This window comes from Pituophis catenifer, unplaced genomic scaffold (assembly GCF_029215685.1).
Source record: "Pituophis catenifer annectens isolate HBS135680 unplaced genomic scaffold, rPitCat1.0.hap2 SCAF_14, whole genome shotgun sequence".
In the NCBI taxonomy this organism is placed as follows: Eukaryota; Metazoa; Chordata; class Lepidosauria; order Squamata; family Colubridae; genus Pituophis; species Pituophis catenifer.
Genome location: NW_027256894.1, coordinates 13319715 through 13341721, shown reverse-complemented (window position 1 = coordinate 13341721; position 22007 = coordinate 13319715). Strand labels below are relative to the sequence as shown.

The window sequence follows — 22007 nt, the reverse complement described above, 5'->3', positions numbered from 1 at the left end:
CGAGCTCCTGCGCGCCATGGCTAAGAAAATCACCCCTGGAGCCCCCAAAAAAGGAGCGCACCGATTGTATTATTTTCTCCCTTTTGGAAAAGTGGACGTTTAGCCGCCCAGCCCGGTCCATCAACCGGGACTCATCCGAGCCAAAGGAGGCGGCTCTTTTTGGGGGGGGGGGTGGGTGGGAGCCAGCCGAGCCTACCTTCTCCCCTTCGGCTTCCTCGGGGCGGGTGTCTCCATTGGCTGGCCGGCTGAAGCACGTGGAGACCGGGCGTAACTGGCAGGCTTGAGTCCCCGGGGAACGAGGGGGCGGAGAGGGCACTGAGTCACTCGCTCACCGACTTCCATCCCTGCGAGATAGAGCAAAAACAAAAAACAAAACGCAGCAAACAGCCGCGGAGTTAAGGAACGGGACGGGTGTCCGGCGCTGGAAGGAACCTCATGGAGTGGTCGAGCTCCTGCTGGCAGCTCCCGCTGGGGCTTTGGCTCGCCTTCTCCGCCTTCAGCGGCATCCGAGGTAAGGAAGCAATTTGATTTTTTTTTTTTGTACTGGTAGGATTCTCTGCTGGGCTCCCGTGGGTCACCGATTTATTAGTTGAGGGGGTCTCAGCTTGAGACCCCTCTTCTTCTGGTACTGTTCGAAACCCGTCGCGGGGCTTCGGTCGAGTTCCCCACGGGGTGGTGCGTTGAATCTGGTCCTTTTCTGCTCGTTATGTTGCGCTTTTTTGTCGTGGCTGGTTTCGCTGGTTTAACTCGGTTAATCTCCGAGGTGAAGGTTTCCATTTTGCACGTGAGGGCCAGCGGTTAAGTCTTCCCTGAGCTCTGGCTTGATGAAGTAGGGGGTGCTCAATCTTGCTTTGCCAGAAACAAGCCAGAGATCCTGGTTGTTTTGTCGTCGTCGTTGTTGTTTTATCTTTGCCCGATGTACACATGACGATGGTCACTCCCCACAAACTAAAATGAAAATCTTGCCAGGAAAACTCTCCATCTGTTTAATCATTTGAGGTTTTTTTATTATTATTCTGAGTTTGTACCAGGGGTGAAATTCAGTAAGTTCTGACAGGTTCTGGAGAACCGGTAGTGGAAATTTTGAGTAGTTTGGAGAACCGGCAAACACCACCTCTGGCTGGCCCCAGAGTGGGGTGGGAATGGAGATTTTGCAATATCCTTCCCCCAGGAGTGGGAGGCAATGGGGTTTTTGCAGTATCCTTCCCCTGGAGTGGGGTGGGAATGGAGATTTTGCAGTATCCTTCCCTTGCCATGCCCACCAAGCCATGCCCGCAGAACCGGTAGTTAAAAAAAATTGGATTTCACCACTGGTTTGTACTCTTCGTTGAACCGTGATCTAAGACGATTGGTTGAACTTCTCAGTCTAAGCAACGGATGCTGAACCAATCTTAATGCTAACCAGTGCTTTGCACATTTATTTATTTATTTATTTTATTCAATTTATATCCCGCCCTTCTCCAAGTGGACTCAGGGCGGTGCACAGCCAGAACTAAACCACATATCAATACAAAATTTAAAATTATTAAAAGAATTAAATAACTGTGGCCCAAAAATTTAAAACATTGAAAACTAAAACCCCTTTGACAATTTAAATCTCTCTGTCTTTTTAAGGTTCAGTGTGACTACTTAGCCAATTATGACTTCTTTAAGAAGCTATGGTTAAATGTAGTTTGACATGTGTGAGTGCAGCTACTGAATCATAATTGAAAGAGGGTGCTTTCTTCAACAACTGGAGCTTCATCACTTGAGACTTTCAAGAAGAGATTGGACTTCCATTTGTCAGAGATGGTGTAGAGACTCTCCTGCTTGAGCAGGGGTGGGGGGTGGGGTGGGGTTGGACTGGATGACCTACAAGGTCCCTTCCAACTCTGTTAATCTGTAATCTGTAACTGAGATAACTGTTCTAGAGCAAGGTGTTTTTTTCCCCCTCCCATTGAGGTATTGAAGATATATCTGACTTCTTGTTTGCATCTTAAGGAATCATATTGTTAGCTTGGTTTGGGTTTAGAGCATTGAACTTCAATTGTGATTTGTAGGCAATGGTTGGGTTTGTGCATCACTTTAGTCCAAGGTAAACACCCATTTTGATGCCCAAGATTCAAGCTTAGTATTTTGGGGACTGTGGTTGCCAAGTCGATGGGACCACGTCACATAATGAGTGAAAGTGAAGCTTGAAGTATGTTTGGGAGACACCAATTACCGGTAGTTGCAGTGCACTAACTTGCGATAGATATCCTGCACCTTCAAACAGGTAATAACTGTGTTACTTGGAACCCTGACAGCTGACCTCTGAAGGCCTCAAAAAGGAGTCTTGATCACCTCTGCTCTGAGCCTTGGTGAAATGTCTGAATCCGGGCAATGGTGGCTACTCAGCAAACTCTGGTTCAAACCAGTGATGTCTTGGCATGATGTGTGAACTCAGCATGCATCGGTGCAGGGTTTTTTTTGCAAAAAGAAATGCGGGAAGACAGGAAGGCAATTGAAGACCAAGCCAAACTGTTTGTCCATTTAGCTCGGTACTGTTTATTTTTTAGCAGAGTTTGCAATATGTTAGCTGAAGGATGCTTGGCTAATTTGTGGTCCAGTATGGTGTGCAAATCCAGGCAGTTGAATTTATTCTGACTGGTTTGGTTATCCGTGGGTTAATATGCTGGGTGAAAGCAGGCACTGACTAAGAAGTCTTTGAGGTTTCAAATCAGAGCCTTCCCTGGGACGAAAACCAAGGATCTTTGGTCAGTGAAACATATGTTTTAGTGCTAAGCAACACGTCCCTTGGGCTTCACTGTCCTTGAAAACCTGGACGTTTTCTAGCTTGATAAAACGTCCAGGTTTCTAGCCGCGATTCCTGAGAATGAGAAGAAACTCTGTACATGTTTAGATGAAAGCATGCTTTTTTGACATTCCCGTAGAGCTGCATACTTGGCTGAAATGAAGTCAGCTCATTCATTTAAGTGTGTAGTTGGCTGGTTCGGCTTCACTGCAGTTTCTTCTTATTGCGGTGGTAGCTTTAAAATAAGACAAATGGAATAGTTGGACGGGAAGCAATCCTGGATCGAAGGAACTTTCATTGTCACAGAAACTCAAGATTTAATTTGAGATGACTTAATAGTGAATCTGCAAAATGTTGCTAGCCAGGATCTATTTTTTTTCCTAGCCATACTTAGGCTGCTTATAAAGGAGAATATATGTAACCCAGGGTTGACACGAGGAGTCCTTGGTGCTTTCCGAGGTTGCTTGTTTCCTTGCAGATGTTTCATTACCTAAATTAGGTAACTAGCCCTGATGATGTTGCCTAGTTTGGTTAATAAGACGTCTGCAAGAAAGAAAGAAAGCTCGGGGAGCACCAAGGACCTCTCGTGCCTAGGCTAGTCACCGTTTCTCTTCTCAGTGACCGCTTGCAACTTTGAACTGTTGCCAGTAAGTAGCATATAATTTTTCTGTATGTGTGGAGAACAGGGTGTTTTTTTCTGGCGAATAAGGCAAATAAGGATAATCACATCATCCTCCCTGGATACTTTGCGGTTTAAGTTTTGGAGATGGATTGGAAAAAAAAAACAGGCTGTGGATCCTAACTTGTCCCTAATACATCCTGGTTATTCCTGCGCCAAGTTGCTATCTGACAGCTTCTTGGAGATCTGATGCTTGCAGGGGTGAAATCCAGCAGGTTCTGGAGAACCGGTAGTGGAAATTTTGAGCAGTTCAGAGAACCGGCAAATACTACCTCTGGCTGGCCCCAGAGTGGGGTGGGAATGGAGATTTTGCAGTATCCTTCCCCCTGGAGTGGGATGGGAATGGAGATTTTGCAGTATCCTTCCCCTGAAGTGGGGTGGGAATGGGGATTTTGCAATATCCTTCCCCTGAAGTGGGGTGGGAATGGAAATTTTGCAGTATCCTTCCCCTGAAGTGGGGTGGGAATGGGGATTTTGCAATATCCTTCCCCCAGGAGTGGGGTGAGAATGGAGATTTTGCAGTATCCTTCTCCCAGGAGTGGGGTGGGAACGGAGATTTTGCAGTATCAGCAAGCCGTGTTTGAATAAACCATAATTTATATGATTAGTCTTAGCCAGCCAGTATGTTGGGAAAGAAGTTACAGTCTAGAAAAGGTCAGTTTAAAATTATTCGGATGAAGAACAAAACTATAAAAATAGTTCGTGTATTGCACTGAAATAATGATTTGTCGACTAAGCCCCCGTTGGCTGAATTCACACAACATTAAGTCATAAATCATGGCGTGTGAATTACAGGGGCTTGCTTTGTACAACACGGCTGAGTCAAAGCCAAGCTATTCCTATTTTGGCTTAGCGTGTTGTGTGATGTTGATCCTAATTCAGTGCAGAACAAGGTTACAAGCTCTGTGTAAACTGTCTTGCGATGTTTGTCACTATATCTGAGAGCCTTTTGTATCTGCTAAGGATTTGTCTCCTTTCCAAAAACAAGCACTGAAGGAGAAAGCACAACGTACTTTTATTCCTGATTGATGGTGACAGCAGGAAGACACTGTTTAAATTTCTACCGGGAGCTGCATGCGTGGGGTTTGTTTGGCCTGAATCTGCAGCGGTAAGCAGCTACCTGCCCAGGCAGTTGGGATCTTTCTGAGCAGATTCAGAAAGATCCTTTAACAAAGGAAAATGAAACCAGTTAGTTTTTGAAGAGGTTTGGATACAGAAATGAAAATCTCAGCGTGGGGTTTCTTGCTGTCGCAAGCGTTTAAAAACAAGACAGAAGATGGCCAGCTTTGCAGAGATGGCGAAGATTTCAGCATATCTAAAAGATCGCTCACAAGAGACTTATGAATGGGAGTGGAAAAAGTGGATAGATTATGTGCAGAACAAATATCAAACTAGGAAGTATCAGATAGCTTTTAACTGAAAGTATTATAAAGATAGAAATATTTGAATTTTGTGAAGATGAAAAAATATATTGGGGGTGGAGGGGTTCAAGTTTTATAAAAAGGGGATTTTGATTTGGATTATATTCTGTGGAAGTCCGGGGGGGGAGGGTTAGGGAGGTTAGGGAGGGGTGGGGGGGGAAATGGGGAGAAAATGTAATTGTAAAACTTTTACAATAAAAAAAAATAAATAAAAAAATAAATAAAAACAAGACAGTCTTTCACGAATGAAGGCGAATATACATCTTCTTTTAACCACCCCCAAAATCCCTCGCGGGGTGGAGTCTGGGCAACCGAATGGAGCTAGCAGAGTCTTTTAATGGCCGGATGCCTTTCCTGTCACCAATGCGGAGTTATGTTCAGCAGATATATTCTCATTGTGCCCAGCAGGGGTCAAATGTACTTACCTTCGCAACCGGATCGGAGATGTGAGTGCACGCATGCGTGCGCTTGCTGCACTCGCGAGTGCCTCTTCTGCACATGCGCAGAGCCTTGTGCAGAGGGTAAAAACCGGGGACATGATGATGTCCCAGCGGGTGGGCGGAGCCTCCCACCGCCAGCCCTACCAGCTCACACGAGCTGGATAGATCTGGCTTTATTTCACCGCTGGTGCCCAGAGAGAGAAATATATGCTTCTACCTAGGATCCAGAGGTGGGTTTCAGCAGGTTCTGACCAGTTCTGGCGAACCGGTAGCGGAAATTTTGAGTAGTTCAGAGAACCGGTAGTAAAAATTCTGACTGGCCCCGCCCCCATCTATTCTCTGCCTCCCAAGTCCCAGCTGAACAGGAGGAAGTGGGGATTTTGTAGTATCCTTCCCCTGCCATGCCCACCAAGCCATGCCACGTCCACCAAGCCACACCCACAGAACCAGTAGTAAAAAGTTTTGAAACCCACCACTGCTAGGATTGAACTCACAGCCTCCTGATTGTGAGGCAAGAGCTCTACCGCTAGGCCACTGCACCACTCCAGGACAAATATACATGTCCCAGGATAATGTTGCATGATCCAATTTTGGGTCGGTCACAAGGATCAGAGGTTTTGTCTTCCGAGCTTCCGGATGCGTGCTGGAGCCCATTTTCAAGGAACTTCTCTCTAGCAGAGAGACCAGCAGAGAGACTGCTAGAGAGAGAAGTTCCCTGAAGATGGGCTCCAGCATGCAGACTTGGATTTTCTTTTGGGTGGAGAAAACCCGAAAGCTTTCAGATTAGGGTTTTCCCAGATGTGCCAATATGACATCTCTCATAAAGTGGAACTTTGAGGAACTTCTGGCCTCGGAGTCTTCTTTCGTTGGGGGTGTTACTTGGATCCTTGACAGAGATTTTAGATCCTCCCTGAAGAAGGTAGCAACAACACAGCTAGCAAAAACATCCGCGCAATGGTTCTGCACAGAAGTCATTTCCCCAGTTTTTCGGTAACCAAGAACTGATCAAGGGGTAAATTCAAGGTCCTTAAATGCATTCGATGGTCTTTTCCCCCTTCGTGGATACTCTGGAATGAAATAAGTTCTGAGTGGGGAGAAATGAAGGGATGGTTTCTACAGTAGTTGGTAGTGCTATAGACCAGTGATGGCTAACCTTTTTGCCATCGCGTGTCAGGAGCGTGGGGGGGGGTGTTGCGCGTGTGCCCACATCCATAATTCTATGCGCCCTGCTCCCACGCATGCGTGCAACCCACCCCCCCGCGCTCCCCCCACTCATGGCACGCAATGGCACGGTAGGCCCGTTTTTTGCTCTCCAGGGCCTTTCTAGGAGTCTGGGGAGGGCGAAAACAGCCTTCCCCACCCCGCCGGAGGCCTCCAGGGAAGTTGGGGAAGGCCTTTTTCGCCCTCCCCAGACTCCTAGAAAGGCTCTGGAGGCTGGGGAGAGCAAAAAATGGGCCTTCTTTACCGCGCCCCGAGGTCCTCCGGAGGCAGGAAACAGCCTGTTTCCCTACTTCTGGTGGGCCCAGAAGGCCCGAAAATGGCGCTGAGCTCACGTGTCCACCGATATGGCTATGTGTGCCACCTGTGACATGTGTGCCATAGGTTCGCCATCACAGCTATAGACTAGTAATTAGATGAAAGGGAGTGTTTAAGTTTCCTTAATCCTAACCCTGCACCTGCTCTCCACTTAGTGACTGAGTGTCATTCCAATGACCAGGTCATTAAGTGAATATATGACAGAGAGAGAGAGAGAGAGAGAGAGAGAGAGGGAGGGAGGGAAGGAGAGAGAGAGGGAGGGAGGGAAGGAGAGAGAGAGAGAGAGAGAGAGAGAAGCAGGGATAGGAAAAGACACACAATGTTAAGATGTTGAACATCTGGTGAGGAGGCCAGATGGTGAGAAGGCCAGCAAATTCTGAACTTTGAGTGCCTTAAGGAGGTGGTAGAGCAACAAATGCAATTTTTTTTAGCCAGATTTGGAGAAATGGTGAAACCTTAGTACTACTTTTGAAGCTGGCTGATTTTCCCTTTTTTCCCCCTTGTGTAGATGTAATGATGCTGACCATCCAATTTCTGAATAACGAGTAAAAGTTATGACAAGAAGAAGCTGGCCCGAATCCAGCTTTCTTGCCCGAAGCTGCAATCCTTAGGCAACGCTTCCCTTGTTAACTTGTTAATCCTTGCTGCCAGATAAGGTTTCTGTTTCCATTGTTCCTGGGCTGTTTATTTAAGGGACAGGAAGGTTGCTTAATTAAGAGACAGAAATGGGCTTGTGTTTGGAAAGTAAATATCAAAATGACACAAACTTACTTGGCTCACTGAAGCAGGAAGAGAAGAGGGCTGAAAGAGATGCCCCTTCAACCTTCTCCAGTCCGGCATGCTGAAGTTTTATTTGGATGGCAGTGCTCATAATCCATAAGTACAGGTAAATCCTCGTTTTACAGCAGTTCATTTAGTGACTCTTCGAAGCAAAAGGGGACTGGAAAAAGCGACTTACGACTTATTTTCCACATTTAGGACCGTTGCAACATCCCGTGATTTATTTATTTATTTATTTATTTATTGGTTCGATTTATATGCCGCCCTTCTCCGGAGACTCAGGGTGGCTTACAATGCGTTAAGCAATAGCCTTCATACTTTTATATATACCTGCTTAGTAGGGCTTTCGCCCCCCCCCAAAGAGGTGTTCTTTTTATACAAAGTCAGCTTATTGCCCCCACAATCCGGGTCCTCCCCCTGGCTGACAATCTTAACTGGGGCTTATTTTGGGGGTAGGGCTTATATTACGAGCAACCTGAAAAATCATGCTAGGACTTATTTTCCAGATGAGTCCTATTTTCAGGGAAACAGGGTAGTTCTCGACTTACGATCACAATTGAGCCCAAATTTTCTGTTGTTAAGTGAGACATTTGTTCAGCGAATTTTGCCCTGTTTTACGACCTTCTTAGCCACCGTTGTTAAGGGAATCACTACAGTGGATAAATTGGTAACCCGACTGTTAAGTGGATCTAGCTTCCCCATGGACTTTGCTCGTCAGGAGGTCGCAAAACGGGAATCACATGACCTCGGGAAACAGTAGCGGTCATAAGGATGAACCAGCGGCCAAGCATCTGAATTTTGATCACATGAGCGTGAGGAAGCTACAAAGGTTGTAACTGTGAAAAACGGTCACTTTGTTTACTTACATTGAAAAAGTAAGTCACTTTTTTTTTCAGTGCCGTCGTAACTTTGAATGTCACTAAATGAACTGTTGTAAATCAAGGACTATGTGCAAAAACAAAACAAAAGATTGTAAAATCAGTTGTGACTCACTTAACAACCAACTTGCTTAGCAACGGAAATTCTGGTCCCAATTGTGATTGTAAATCAAGAACAAGAAGAAGGACCACGAGGCCAAAACTTGATTCCGCGCAAATGTCTCTTTCATTATAATGCTGAGATCTCTGCAAGAAAAATCCAACTGCTGTTGACAGCAAAGACAATAGGGGATAACTAGAGTCACGTTTTTGACTGTCTGGGGCATGAATCCTGTCTCTTAATCCCCTGTTCACATTGTACCTGTCAGATGAAATCAACTTTGCCAGCATCTGAGCACTGTGAGCTGGTGATTCAGTTTTCCTGCTTTGAACAACTTCCTACCTGTACTGTGATTCAGAGGAGTTTGAAGATAAATATACGGTTGAAATCAGAGGTTTTTCTTTAGGGGAATTGACGGACAAAGCTGGGGGAAAAAAAATCACACTTTTTATTGATTGACTGATTGATTGATAATATCTCACTGTTCGAGGTGACTCTAGTTTTATATACGGCAACTGCAGCGAGGTTATTATACACACAAAAATGAAACGACTCAACAATTACTCACCGTGGTGGAATAGTTGGTGAAGAGGAAGAGATTTGCAGAGAAGGCTAAGTTGGCTTCTTTGATTAGAGAAAAAGACAGTGTCAATATTTATTGCGGACTGGAAATCCCTTAGAAATCTTTTGCATGAAACAGAAAGAAATAAACTTATGATTTAGGGTTTTGAATCTATATACTACTAAAACAGGGACATGGTGGCTCAGTGCCTAAGACGCTGAGCTTGTTGATCGAAAGATCGGCAGTTCAGCGGTTCGAATCCCTAGTTCCGTGTAACCAGGGCTGTGGAGTCGGGAGATAAATGTTCCGACTCTGACTCCCCGACTCCTCTGTATCTGGTCTTTATTCTTACAGTAGAGAAGTCATTAATTATAACTTTTTGTGAATTGGGACATTTAAAATTCCAATCTAAATTTAGTAGGAGTCGGAGTCGGTGCATTGTTTACCGACTCCGACTCCAGGTACCCAAAATTTCCTCCGACTCCGACTCCTCGACTCCGACTCCACAGCACTGCGTGTAACGGGGTGAGCTCCCGTTACTTGTCTCAGCTTCTGCCAACCTAGCAGTTTGAAAGCATATTAAAAACGCAAGTAGAAAAATAGGGACCACCTTTGGTGGGAAGGTTACAGCGTTCCGTGCGCCTTTGGCGTTTAGTCATGCCGGCCACATGACCACGGAGACGTCTTCGGACAGCATTGGCTCTTCGGTTTTGAAATGGAGATGAACACCGCCCCCTAGAGTTGGGAACGACTAGCACATATGTGCGAGGGGAACCTTTACCTTTTACTACTAAAACTATCTTGGCTAGTTAGTTAGCTCAAACGATGCATCCTAGTGTTGAAGTTTTTGAATCAAACTAACCTCAAATCCGCTTACTTAAAAAATGCATACAAAATCGGGAACTCATTACTCCCATGGAATTGAAATTTCAAGGGTCTTCAGGCCAGCTGTATTTATAAACCTGTGGCTGTGACGATGCCTCCATGGTCAGCTGTCGTCACATGATCAGGATTTCTGACATTCCCTGCCAGTTTCCCACAAACAAAGTCAATGTTTTTTTTTTTCTTTTTTTGCCCAGCTATGGCCAGTTTGTTTATCTGTTTAGGTAAGTAAATATTTATCAAAGGATGAACCACCAAATATTATCTAGTAGATGATAGAAAGAAGAGAGTTAATTTGTAACCACAGGATAAGATGCAAATTTATAATTGTACTTATCGCTGCCAAAGTTTGGTAGCTAACAGTGTGCAGCCGCATCCGCCAAATACTGTGGCTAAAACAGGCGAAGAACAGTTACAGAAATTGGGTATGTCTAACCTAATGAAAAGAAGGACTTAGGGGAGACATGATAGCAGTGTTCCAATAATTAAGGGGCTCCCAAAGATGCTTTTTCAGGAGGCAACTGGACTTCCTTGTTCTTTTCTTTTGAAGACATTTCGCTTCCCATCCAAGAAGCTTCTTCAGTTCTGACTGGATGGTGGGGAATGGAAGGATTTATATCAAATGACAAGCTGTCTGCAAGGAATACAAATCCTTCCATTCCCCACTATCCTGTCAGAGCTGAAGAAGCTTCTTGGCTGGGAAGTGAAATGTCTTCAAAGAAAAAACAAGAGTGTCCAGTTGCCTCCTGAAAAAGAACCTTTGGGACAACCAGGACCTGCATGACTGAGAATCTCTACAGATTTGAGGGGCTCCTACAAAGATGGAGGGGAGGGGGGGTCAAACTATTTTCCAAAGCACCAAAAGGCAAGACAAGAAAAAATGCCTGGAAGCTAACCAAGGAGAGAAGCAACCTAGAACTAAGGAGAAATGTATCAACAATGAGAGCAATCGACCGATGGAATAGCTTGCCTTCAGAAGTTGTGATTGCTCCATCACTGGAGGCTTTCAAAAAGAGATTGGACAACCATTTGTCTGAAATGGTATAGGGCAGGGGTCAGCAATCTGTGGCTCTGGAGCCACATGTGGCTCCTTCATCCCTCTGCTGCGGCTCCCTTTCACTCAAAATATGCGTCACAACCGCCAGTGTGCGACACCCGCCGGCACGTGATTTATTCAGCTTTTCAACCCCCGGTAGGCCAACCATGGATAAATCCAAGAAAAGAGAAGTTTCAGAAGAAAACAGAACGTTTAATTTCGACTACATATGCTAGTTTTGTGGCCGCTCAAGAAATAGTCAGGCACGGGGAGGGTTTTGTGGCTCCCGGTGTTTTCTTTTCTGTGGGAAACGGGTCCAAATGGCTCTTTGAGTGTTTAAGGTTGCAGACCCCTGGTATAGGGCAGTGATGGCTATTTTGCTGTCGCGTGCCAAAAGCGGGGATAGTGTGTGGAGGGTCCACACCCATAATTTAATGCGCCTTTCCCCCCCATGCATGTGCGCGCAACCCCCCGCATTCCCCCCGCTTTTGGCATGCGATGGCCCGGTGGGCCTGGTAGGCCCATTTTTTGCTCTCCTCAGGTTCCAGAGGCTTTCTAGGAGCCTGGGGAGGACGAAAATGGCCTTCCCCACTCCCCTGGAGGCCCTCCGGAGGCAGGAAACAGCCCGACTTCTGATGGGCCCAGAAGGTCCAAAAATCAGCTGTCCGGTGCGCGCATGCGTGCTGGGCAACGATCGCGTGCCCACATATATGGCTGCGTGTGCCACCTGTGGCATGCGTTCCATAGGTTCGCCATCACAGGTATAGGGTCTCCTGCTCGAAGAGGGTTGGACTAGAAGACCTCCAAGGTCCCTTCCAACTCTTATTATTCCACATTCGATTTCTTACTATCATTTTTTTTCTTTCTTTTCTACTTTATTTTAATCTCCCCCCTCCCCCCCGTTTTTGCACTTTTAGCTTTTTCTTTGGTTTCTTCTTTCTCCATTTGTTTTTCTCACTTTATCTGAGTTGGTATTCGTTTTTTTTTAATCTTCTTTTTAAATTAGCTTTAATAGCGTCGCATCTGAGATTTCCCCACCTGTTGGAAGTTGAGTGAATGAACCTTGACTTCGAAGGAGCCCTGAAGGAATACAAGAGAAGAATCCAAACAAATAAAGCCACATGGTTATTTAAACATTTCCTGTCTTCCAAGAGGCTTTGGGTTTTTACAGTAGCTTGGCAGGAACCTTAGAGATCCTTGGCTGAAAGCTGTTCAAGAGTTAGACTTTCTTCCCAGCCTTTGATGGTCTGAGTTGGATGGAGACAGTGTTTTGATTTCTTCCAAGTGGCAAGCTCTTCTCCTTTGGTTCTATCTCATGGCAATGCATAGATAGAAGGTGAAGTCATCCAGAACCAGCCAGAGCAACAGTACAAGCAAGGGCTTGAACTCCTGCCCAGCTCTGTTGCTTTTTTCTTTTCTTTCTTTCTTCAAGATTGGCTGTAGGAGTCACACCAGCACCTTTGAACTCCCTGTATGGAGCCAAGTTTCTTGGCAAAATCTGCAGTGAAGTCTGCGGAATGGCAGGAAGTGAGATTAACCCCAAGGAACGTGTGCTATAAAAAGATCTTGGGAGTAGCTTAAGCCAAGGAAAGCTGCATTTCAGTGTGGGAAGCTACTCCCATCTGTCTGATCTTCAGAGAGTTTTGAGTTTGTGATGGTGACTTTTTTTTTTTTGTCTTTTCTTTTTGGAGGCCCTGCAGTAAAGTAAGCATGAGTGATTTGGTATGGACAAGGTAGCTCTTTACCCCTGGTAATTTAGTATTTAATGACAACGGGCCCCACAGTTTAAGGATTGATATTATAGTTGGGCCATGCTGTGTTTTGCTCGTGTGCAACTGACAGATTGGATGCCAAATTGTGATTTTAACATAGATTTTTTTTTTTATCAGTCATTTATTATTTTGTTCTAGATTTTTAAACTGGATATTCCTTGAGTGTTTTTAACTTGCTCAGGTCTCTGGCCTTCGACTGTAATAGACATTGACTCGACTTACGAATGGTTAGTCTCAAAGGTGCTTTTTTCAAAAGGCAACTGGATTTTTTTTCCTTGAGGAAGAAGCAGCAAACGTTTTGCTTCTCATCCAAGAAGCTTCATCAGTTCTGATGGGGGTCTCCACTGTCAATACCTATCCATCAGAACTGATGAAGCTTCTTGGATGTGAAGTGAAATGTTTTAGAGTAGGGTAGGGTAGGGTAGGGTAGGGTAGAATAGAATAGAATAGAATAGAATAGAATAGAATAGAATAGAATAGAATAGAATAGAATAGAATAGAATAGAATAGAATAATTAGGCATAGAGTAGAGTAGAGTAGAGTAGAGTAGAGTAGAGTAGAATAGAATAGAATAGAATAGAATAGAATAGAATAGAATAGAATAGAATAGAATAGAATAGAATAGAATAGAATAGAATAGAATTCTTTATTGGCCAAGAATGATTGGACACACAAGGAATTTGTCTTAGGTGCATAAGTGTACATAAGGAGAATAAAATACATTCATCGAGAATCAAAAGATACAACACTTAGTGATAGTCAAGGTTACTAATAAGCTATCAAATCATACTAGGAAACAAGTAAAAACAATATAAATTGAAAGATACAAGCAACATGATTCTAGTAATAAGTGGGAAGAGATAGCTACTAGTAAGGAAGAGAAGAATAATCATAATACAGTCCTAGTAAATTATTTGACAGTGTTGTGGGAATTATTATTCCTCCTCCTCCTCCTCCTCCTCCTCCTCCTCCTCCTCCTCCTCCTCCTCCTCCTCCTCCTCCTCCTCCTCTTCTTCTTCCTCTTCCTCTTCTTCTTCCTCTTCTCTTCTTCCTCTCCTCCTCCTCCCCCCCTTCTCCTCCTCCTTCCTCAAGGAAAAACAGTCCAGCTGCCTTTTGAAAAAGCGCCTTTGAGACAACTCTGATCTGCATGACTGAGAATCTCCATAGACATTTACCAATGGGAAGCTATATATCCAGGGGTTCAAAAGCAGGAGCTGTTTTCCAAGTCTTTTAGAAGGGATTAAACTAATTCATGGATGACAAGACTCTCAATCTTTATTGGTTAGGATGGTGGATATTATGTCTAAGGTCAGAATGGTTACAACACTGAAAGCCATTCATTGTAAAACAAGAAACAAGGAGAGAGGCCAATGACCATTGGTTCCCCCAGCTTCTGAATTGCCCAGAATCATTTCCTCGTTCCTCTACGAACAGAAGTGTCCAAACTGATCAGCTTTTGATCTGATCCAGGAGCTTTTCCTCCCTTGCCGTTGGTGACTCTATAGATTTGTCTGGTGAGTTGGGCGTGTGACCCAAGTCATCTCCACGTGGTAATTTTTTTTTTTTTTGATCCTTGGACAAAGGAATGAATAAATAATTAGCTCAGTGGCAATGATATTGAAAGCTTCACTGCCTTGAAATGCAAGCTCGCTTTTGCTCTTGCCTTGGCCAGCGTGTCACTCAAAAACGTTAGTGCAACCCTTGACCTGCAATGAGTTTCATGCCCTTGTTTGGAAGTGTGTGTGCGTTCTTTGGTTGCATGATCTTTCCCCTGTTTGCTATCTGCAAGAGCCCTGCTGTTATATCTGCACAACGCTGGAAATAAGAGGGAGGCAGAGGTGCTATTCAGCAGATTCTGACAGGTTCTGGAGAACCGGTAGTGGAAATTTTGAGTAATTCGGAGAACCGGCAAATACCACCTCTGGCTGGCCCCAGAGTGGGGTGGGAATGGAGATTTTGCAATATCCTTCCCCCAGGAGTGGGGAGGGAATGGGGATTTTGCAATATCCTTCCTCTGGAATGGGGTAGGAATGGAGATTTTGCAATATCCTTCCTCTGGAGTGGGGTAGGAATGGAGATTTTGCAGTACCCTTCCCCCAGGAATGGGGAGGGAATGGGGATTTTGCAGTATCCTTCCTCTGGAGTGGGGAGGGAATGGAGATTTTGCAATATCCTTCCCCCAGGAGTGGGGAGGGAATGGAGATTTTGCAATATCCTTCCTCTGGAGTGGGGAAGGAATGGAGATTTTGCAATATCCTTCCCCCAGGAGTGGGGAGGGAATGGGGATTTTGCAGTATCCTTCCCCTGCCACGCCCACCAAGCCACACCACGCCCACTAAGCCATGCCCACAGAACCGGTAGTAAAAAAATTTGAATTCCACCACTGGAGAGAGGGTTAGATAAATGCTCAAAAGAAGCAGATAGGAAGAAAGCAGCAACCCCTTTCTTCTCTATTGCGCTGATAGGTTAAATTGTGTGTGTGTTTTTTAATAGGTGATTTCTGTGACGTAAATCAGTGCCAGAACGGAGGGACTTGCCTCAAGAGTCTAGAAGATCAGTCTCCTTTCTTCTGTATCTGTGAAGACGGCTTCACTGGCCCGACCTGCAATGAAACGGAGAAAGGTAAGTATGACATTCTTAATCCCAGATGTTCTCTCTTCTAAACGTTCCAGATGTGGCGTGACCAGTTCCAGACAGTTTTGTCAACGGTGCTGCTGAACTTCAGTGGCCAGAGCAGAGAGGACTCGTAGGGCCATGAAGGAGAGGTCCAGAAGCCACAGATCGCCCTCTATTATAAAATAGGCCAGTGATGGTTAACCTTTTCTGCACTGAGTGCCCAAAAGGGAGCATGCTCATGCGGGGCTGGATAAAAATCAATGATTTTTTTAAAAAAATAAAAAAAATCAGATTTTTTTTATTTAAATCGGATTTTTTTGATTTTTATTGAATTTATTTTAATAAAAAACTTTTGGGGTAAAAATCTATCATAAGATAGTTTTCTATGTAAGATACATAAATAATTTAGTTTATTCAGCATGAAATGGAGCTTAGTTATGTAGCAGGAGGCTGTATATTCTGCAACACTGGGACTATCGGTGAGTCAACAGCGGGTCAAAGGAGCAGCAGAGATGACAGCTGCTCTTTAAAAATTATGATTTACATCGAGTTGATTTAAATCAAGCCTTTTTACTAGTGATTTAAATCATGATTTAAATTGTGATTTAAATCAACTCGATTTAAATCAAATCCACCCTGGCACTAAGTGCCGAAAAGGGAGCACTTCGCACGTGCGCTCGTCAGGGCCACGACCAGGAAGAGGAGCTGCCCAGGGGGCATGGGCGCACCTCATAAGGTACTTCCGGTTTCCAGCGTGCACCTGCGCGCCTGCCAGCAAGTCTTCCACGCATGTGCATGTGCTGATCAGCTGGCAGCCCGCATGTTCTGCATTGGGGGGAGGAAGTGTTTATCATGGACTTTTGAGATGGGAGGGGCCAGAACGAGGGGCAGCACCAATGAGAATTCTCCCTGCTTGAGCGTCATCGGTCTCCAGAAGAAGGAGAGACAATTCTGCGGAGAGAGAGAAGCGGAGAAAGTGGGGGGGGGGATCTTGGCCTGAATAACCAACTTGGGCTTCTCTGCGTGGAACTCTCTCCTCCAGTCAAGGGAGACTCTGCCTGGAGACCAATGATGCTGCAGAAGGGAGAATTCCCATTGGTCCTCCTTCTTTCTGGACACTCCCAATTCCGAAGTTCGAGGAAGCCCCATTCCTGGCTTACAGACCAGCTCTTCCGCACCCACAAAGGCCAGCTGATCAGTGCATACACATGCGTGCCAGAAACCCGGAAAAGTAACGGGTGATGCCGCATGTGCCAGGCGACATGGCTCCGCATGCCACTTCGGGCACGCGTGCCATAGGTTCACCATCACGAGAATAGGCCATGTTTGAATGTCCACTAAGCCAGAATTCTTGTAAATGTTGCCTTCGTTGACAGCACACTAAGCTTCTGGACCAGGAGAGGATTGCCCAGCAAATCTGGACAGCTCATTGGATGGTTTATGTCAATGAAGACTCAATCATCTCAAGACTCAATGTATCTAAAGGTTGAATCATGGCAAATGGCCCAAACTTTATTAATCATTCTTTGGCCTGGATCACAGAGTCAGCCTATGGCCCCCAACAATCTGGGTCCTCATTTTACCCATCTCGGAAGGATGGAAGGCTGAGTCAACCTTGAGCCACTCAGGAATCAAACTCCTGGCAATGTGAGCAGAGTTAGCCTGCAATACTGCATTGTAACCATTGGGTGGATAGGTAGGTAGGTAGGTAGGTACAGGAAGGAAGGAAGGAAGGAAGGAAGGAAGGAAGGAAGGAAGGAAGGAAGGAAGGAAGGAAGGAATAGTACTTAGACTTATATACCGCTTCACAGTGCTTCCCTCTGAGTGGTTTACAGAGTCAGCCTATTGCCCCAAACAATTTGGGTCCTCATTTTATCCAACTTAGAAGGATGGAAGGCTGAGTCAACCTTTAGCCTGGTGAGATTTGAACTGCCAAACTGCAGGCAGCTGGCAGTCAGGAGACATAGCCTGCAGAACCGCACTCTAACCACTGCGCCACCAAGGCTCAATACTACTCTTAAGAGAGATGGATCTTGCAGAGGCTGATTGCGTTCCTTTTCTTCCCAATTTCTTCCTCCTTCTGCATCTCACGCTTTTAGGTCCCTGCCATCCAAATCCATGCAAGAACGAAGGGGAATGCAGGTTACTTCCCAATCGGGGTGATGCCTTCAGTGAATACATGTGCATATGTCGTCCCGGGTATAATGGCAAACACTGCCAGAACAGTGAGTATGATTTTCTTCTGGAAAGATATCCCACAGGTCACAGGAGATCGAATCCCTAGTGCCGCATAACGGGGTGAGCTCCTGTTACTTGTCCCAGCTTCTGCCAACCTAGCAGTTCGAAAGCACGTAAAAAATGCATGTAGAAAAATAGGGACCACTTTTGGTGGGAAGATAACAGTGTTCCATGCACCTTTGTTGTTGAGTCATGCCGCCCACATGACCACGGAGACGTCTTCAGACAGCGCTGGCTCTCCGGCTTTGAAACAGAGATGAGCACCACCCCCTAGAGTTGGGAACGACTAGGACATATGTGCGAGGGGAACCATTACCTTTACCTTAATCTTTTCTGAAACCACACACACCCTCCTCATAGTTTCTTTAGTCCTCCTCCATTCTCAAGGTCAGGTCCACACCTGTTCATTTAGGGGCAGGACTGACAGACGTGTCCCTCAGCCTGATAAACATTCATGATGAAACGGTGGCGGAAACCATGTACAGTGAAACACGGTTAACAAAGCTGTAGTGTATTGCAACGCCATGTCTGTTCCCGCAAGAGAGAGGGAAAGGGAGCGAGAGAGATTGTTGTGCGTGACAGATCTGAATTTTGCGCTCTTAATAGCTAGTTATACAACTAACAAACAATGGGCATCCTTCCAACCTTGAAGGACCCATTATTATTATTTTCAGCAATCATAAAAACATGCCATTTCAGATGTCCTCTTGTTGTTTTTTTCCCCCGAACCATCACTTTGGAAAAAGAAGCACGAACGTCATGTTCATCTTAACATTTTCTGGATTTTTCCAGAAAACAACGAAGACGCAACACGGTGTCTTTCTAAATCAATATCGTAGATCATATGAACCAGTGCTGTGTTTTGAGCCACGGACCGTTAACGGTTTTTCAAATAATGGAAAGTATTTGACTGTAGTCCAGGGGTGTCAAAACTCAAGGCTCGGGAGCAGGATCTGGCCTGCAGGGTACTTAGATCTCGCTCACGGGGCTGCCCTGGAAACAGTGAAGGACCAGCCCGTGGTGCTTTTGCCAGTGAAAAGAGGCTCCTGAGTGCCGTTTTCAGCTGCCACGGCCTCCTGCAACCCTCTGCCAGTGAAAACGGAGCTCGGGAGGGCCGCATGCGGCCCTCCCGAGCTCCGTTTTCACTGGCAGAGGGTTGCAGGAGGCCGTGGCAGCTGAAAACGGCACTCGGGAGTCGTTTTCGCTGGCAGAATGCTGAGGAAACCACAGGCACCCCTGACAGGAGTGATGGCGAGCTGGCCACGCCCACCTTGGCCACACACCCCAACCCCCCCTCCCCCCCCCTGGAGGTCAAACACAACCCTGATGCGGCCCTCAATGAAATCGAGCTTTTTACCCCCCTGCTGTGGTCCTACTGTTACTTAGGCATGGCTTGCTCGGACTTTCTTGGAACGTAGATCTGGTGGAACCTGGGAGTAATCGTGTTGCATCTAATGGTTTCCTTTCGCCCTAGATGTGAACGAATGCATTTCCCAGCCCTGCAAGAACGGAGGGACCTGCCTGGATCTGAAGGGCAACTTCGACTGTAAATGCCCCTCGCCCTTCGTGGGGAAGACCTGTCAGATGCGTAAGTCTTTAGTCCCCCGATAGTGAGTTGGAAGAGAGTTAAGAAATGAAGAAGTTCTCAGAGCACCATTGCTGGATCTGCCTGCACTGGAAAGACAGGGTTTGTTTTTTTTCCTCCCGAGACAAAGGTCACCTGCGTTGGCCTGAGAAGGGCCATTCCTGCAGTTCAAGGAATGCTGAGCCATGGTTCACAAAACGTTAAACTCATAAGTTAACCTTTCCTTGGAACCTTAATGCCTGGTGGATTTTGTGGAGAAGTCCAGGCAATTTTCATGGTTGCAACTGATGCTTCTTCTAGGACTGTGAAGGTGAACCTATGGCCCTCTCTGTGGGCACGCAAGCCGTCACCCAGCTCGGCTCTGCCGGGCATTCGCGCACGCCTAGCGCCAATTTTTGGGTCTCTGGTGTGGGGGCAGGGCACATGGCGGAGATGTGTGCGCATGTGTGGGGGTCTTGCGTGCATGCGTGGGGGCAGGAGGGGGTTTCGTGCGCATGCAAAGGGCCGTGGGGGGTGCGGTGCTCCCCCCATGGCCCGTTTTTGGTCCCAGGAGACTTCAGGGAGGCTTGCCAGACCCAAAATGGGCCACGGGGATTCATGCGCAGGGGCAGGGGGCTCACATATGCACGCACGGGGGCGTGGGGGTGTGGGGGGTCACGCATGCATGCATTGGGGGAGCTTGGGGGTCACATGCATACGCAGGGTGGGGCGTGCGGGGGGCATTGCATTATGAGTGTGGGCATGTGCATGCACGACCCCCCTCACTTCCCCCAACCCCCCACACTCCTCCCGACCCTCCACATTCCCCCCGACCCCCCCACACTCCCCCCGCTTTTGGCACACAGCGGCAAAAAAGGTTAACCATCACTGTTCTAGGATGATTTGATTTTGAAGGCTACTTCTCCCTGTCCTTTCTCATATCCAAGTACTAAGCAGGTCTGACCCAATTTGATTTCAGACCTTCACAATCTCTTCTTTGCATGACCCACCTCTCTGCTTGTCCTTCTAAGCTACTGAACAGCTGTGAGGTCAGCCATATCTCTGTCACTTTGTCTTTTCCCTCTGGATCTCAGCCAGCCAGTCACAAAGAAGGGAAGAGAGACAAGCAAAGGACCAATGATGGCTATTGGGAAGAAGAGGTGGACCTGCTCAGGGAGAGGTCCCACAGAAAGCCTTTGGTCTGATAAACTCTATATTCTGTGGATAAGCAAGCATATTCTGAGTTTGTTCCTGATGGACCTCAAAGCATCCTGGGGATTTGTGAAAGGAGAACAAAAATATTAGAGTGGAAAGCTACAGATGGACAGATGTTACAGCTAGGGACTGAAGAGGATTCCTTCCCTTCCTTCCTTCCTTCCTTCCTTCCTTCCTTCCTTCCTTCCTTCCTTCCTTCCTTCCTTCCTTCCCCTCCTTCTTCCTTCCTTCCTTCCTTCCCTTCCCTCCTTCCCTATTCCTTCCTTCCTTCCCCTTCCATTTCTCCTTCCCTTTCCTCCTTCCTTCCTTCCCTATACCTTTCTTCCCCTTCCCTTTCTCCTTCCCTTTCCTTCCTTCCTTCCCTGTTCCTTCCTTCCCCTTCTCTTTCCTCTTTCCTTCCCCTTCCCTTTCTCCTTCCCTTTCTTCCTTCCCCTTCCCTTTCTCCTTCCCTTTCCTCCTTCCTTCCTTCCTTCCTTCCTTCCTTCCTTCCTTCCTTCCTTCCTTCCTTCCCCCAGCCATTCAAGATTGCTTGTTTACTGCTGCCATTAACAGAGATCTTGAGACAAATCTGTCTGTCCTCCCCCCCCCTCTTGCCAACCCTCCCCATTTCTCACAAGTCTGAGAAACAAGCATTTGGGGTGGGGGAATCTTGTAGCCTCCTTTCCCCACGACAAACATTCCCGCTCAGGAACCCTGGGATGGAGGAAATGGAAACATTTGGGAATTTGTATGAGCAAGAAAGTAATTCCAGCTGCACCTGGGTATATGCCCCAGCTAGCAGTTTTCAGGGCAAAACAATCATCTTCCCAATCAGTGTAGCTCTTCATAGATATCCTCACGATGAGGTTTTTTTTTTTAAACAAAATGGATTAGGTGGGTCTTTGGTTATGACCTGCTTGTTCCTTTTAGTGAGTCCTTGTAGCCAAAAGTGGACTGATCACACACACACACACACACACACACACACACACTTGAACCTAGGGCTCAGTCACGAGGCAAGAGAACACATGGACGGTTTCTGCTTTTCTGAACAAATGCAAAAACTTGCTTTCCTTGGCAGTGCAGCCCCAGCCCAGCGCAAAACAAAACAAGCCACACAAAAGGCCATTGTGCTTTACAGGGGTTTTTGTTTTTTCTTTGAAATGCGTTTAAAAAAAAAAAAGCATAAAAAGAGCTTTGTCTTTTTGTTTGTTTAATCCTACAACTGCCCGGTGAGGTAGGCTGTATTGCAACGGCTGATGGCTTACTCAAAGCTGTCCAGCATGTGTGAAATCTCTGTTAAAAGTTTGAACGACGTTTTTCTAACCACCTCCTTGTTCTTTGCTGATTTATGATTGCTTTTAAATCAGGAGGTAACTGGAATTCTCTGCTCGCACTTTTCCTTCCTTCCTTCCTTCCTTCCTTCCTTCCTTCCTTCCTTCCCTACCTACTTACCTTCCTTCCTCCGTTCTTCCCTCCCTCCCTCCTCCCTTCCTCCCTCCCTTCCCCTCCCCTCCCTCCCTCCTTTCCCTCCCT

General features: G+C 46.2%; 1 protein-coding gene across 2 annotated transcripts in view; it reads left to right on the top strand.

Annotated features, from left to right (window-relative positions):
* The first annotated feature begins 315 nt into the window (after window positions 1-315).
* MFGE8 (milk fat globule EGF and factor V/VIII domain containing) overlaps window positions 316-22007 on the top strand; it is a 39390-nt gene continuing 17698 nt past the window's right edge. For both annotated transcript variants that reach the window (XM_070953623.1, XM_070953622.1), the window contains exons 1-4: window positions 316-511; window positions 15353-15481; window positions 17575-17700; window positions 19188-19301. In XM_070953623.1, coding sequence (XP_070809724.1) covers window positions 436-511; window positions 15353-15481; window positions 17575-17700; window positions 19188-19301 — 445 coding nt within the window. In that variant the 5' untranslated portion in view covers window positions 316-435. The remainder of the gene's footprint in view (window positions 512-15352; window positions 15482-17574; window positions 17701-19187; window positions 19302-22007) is intronic.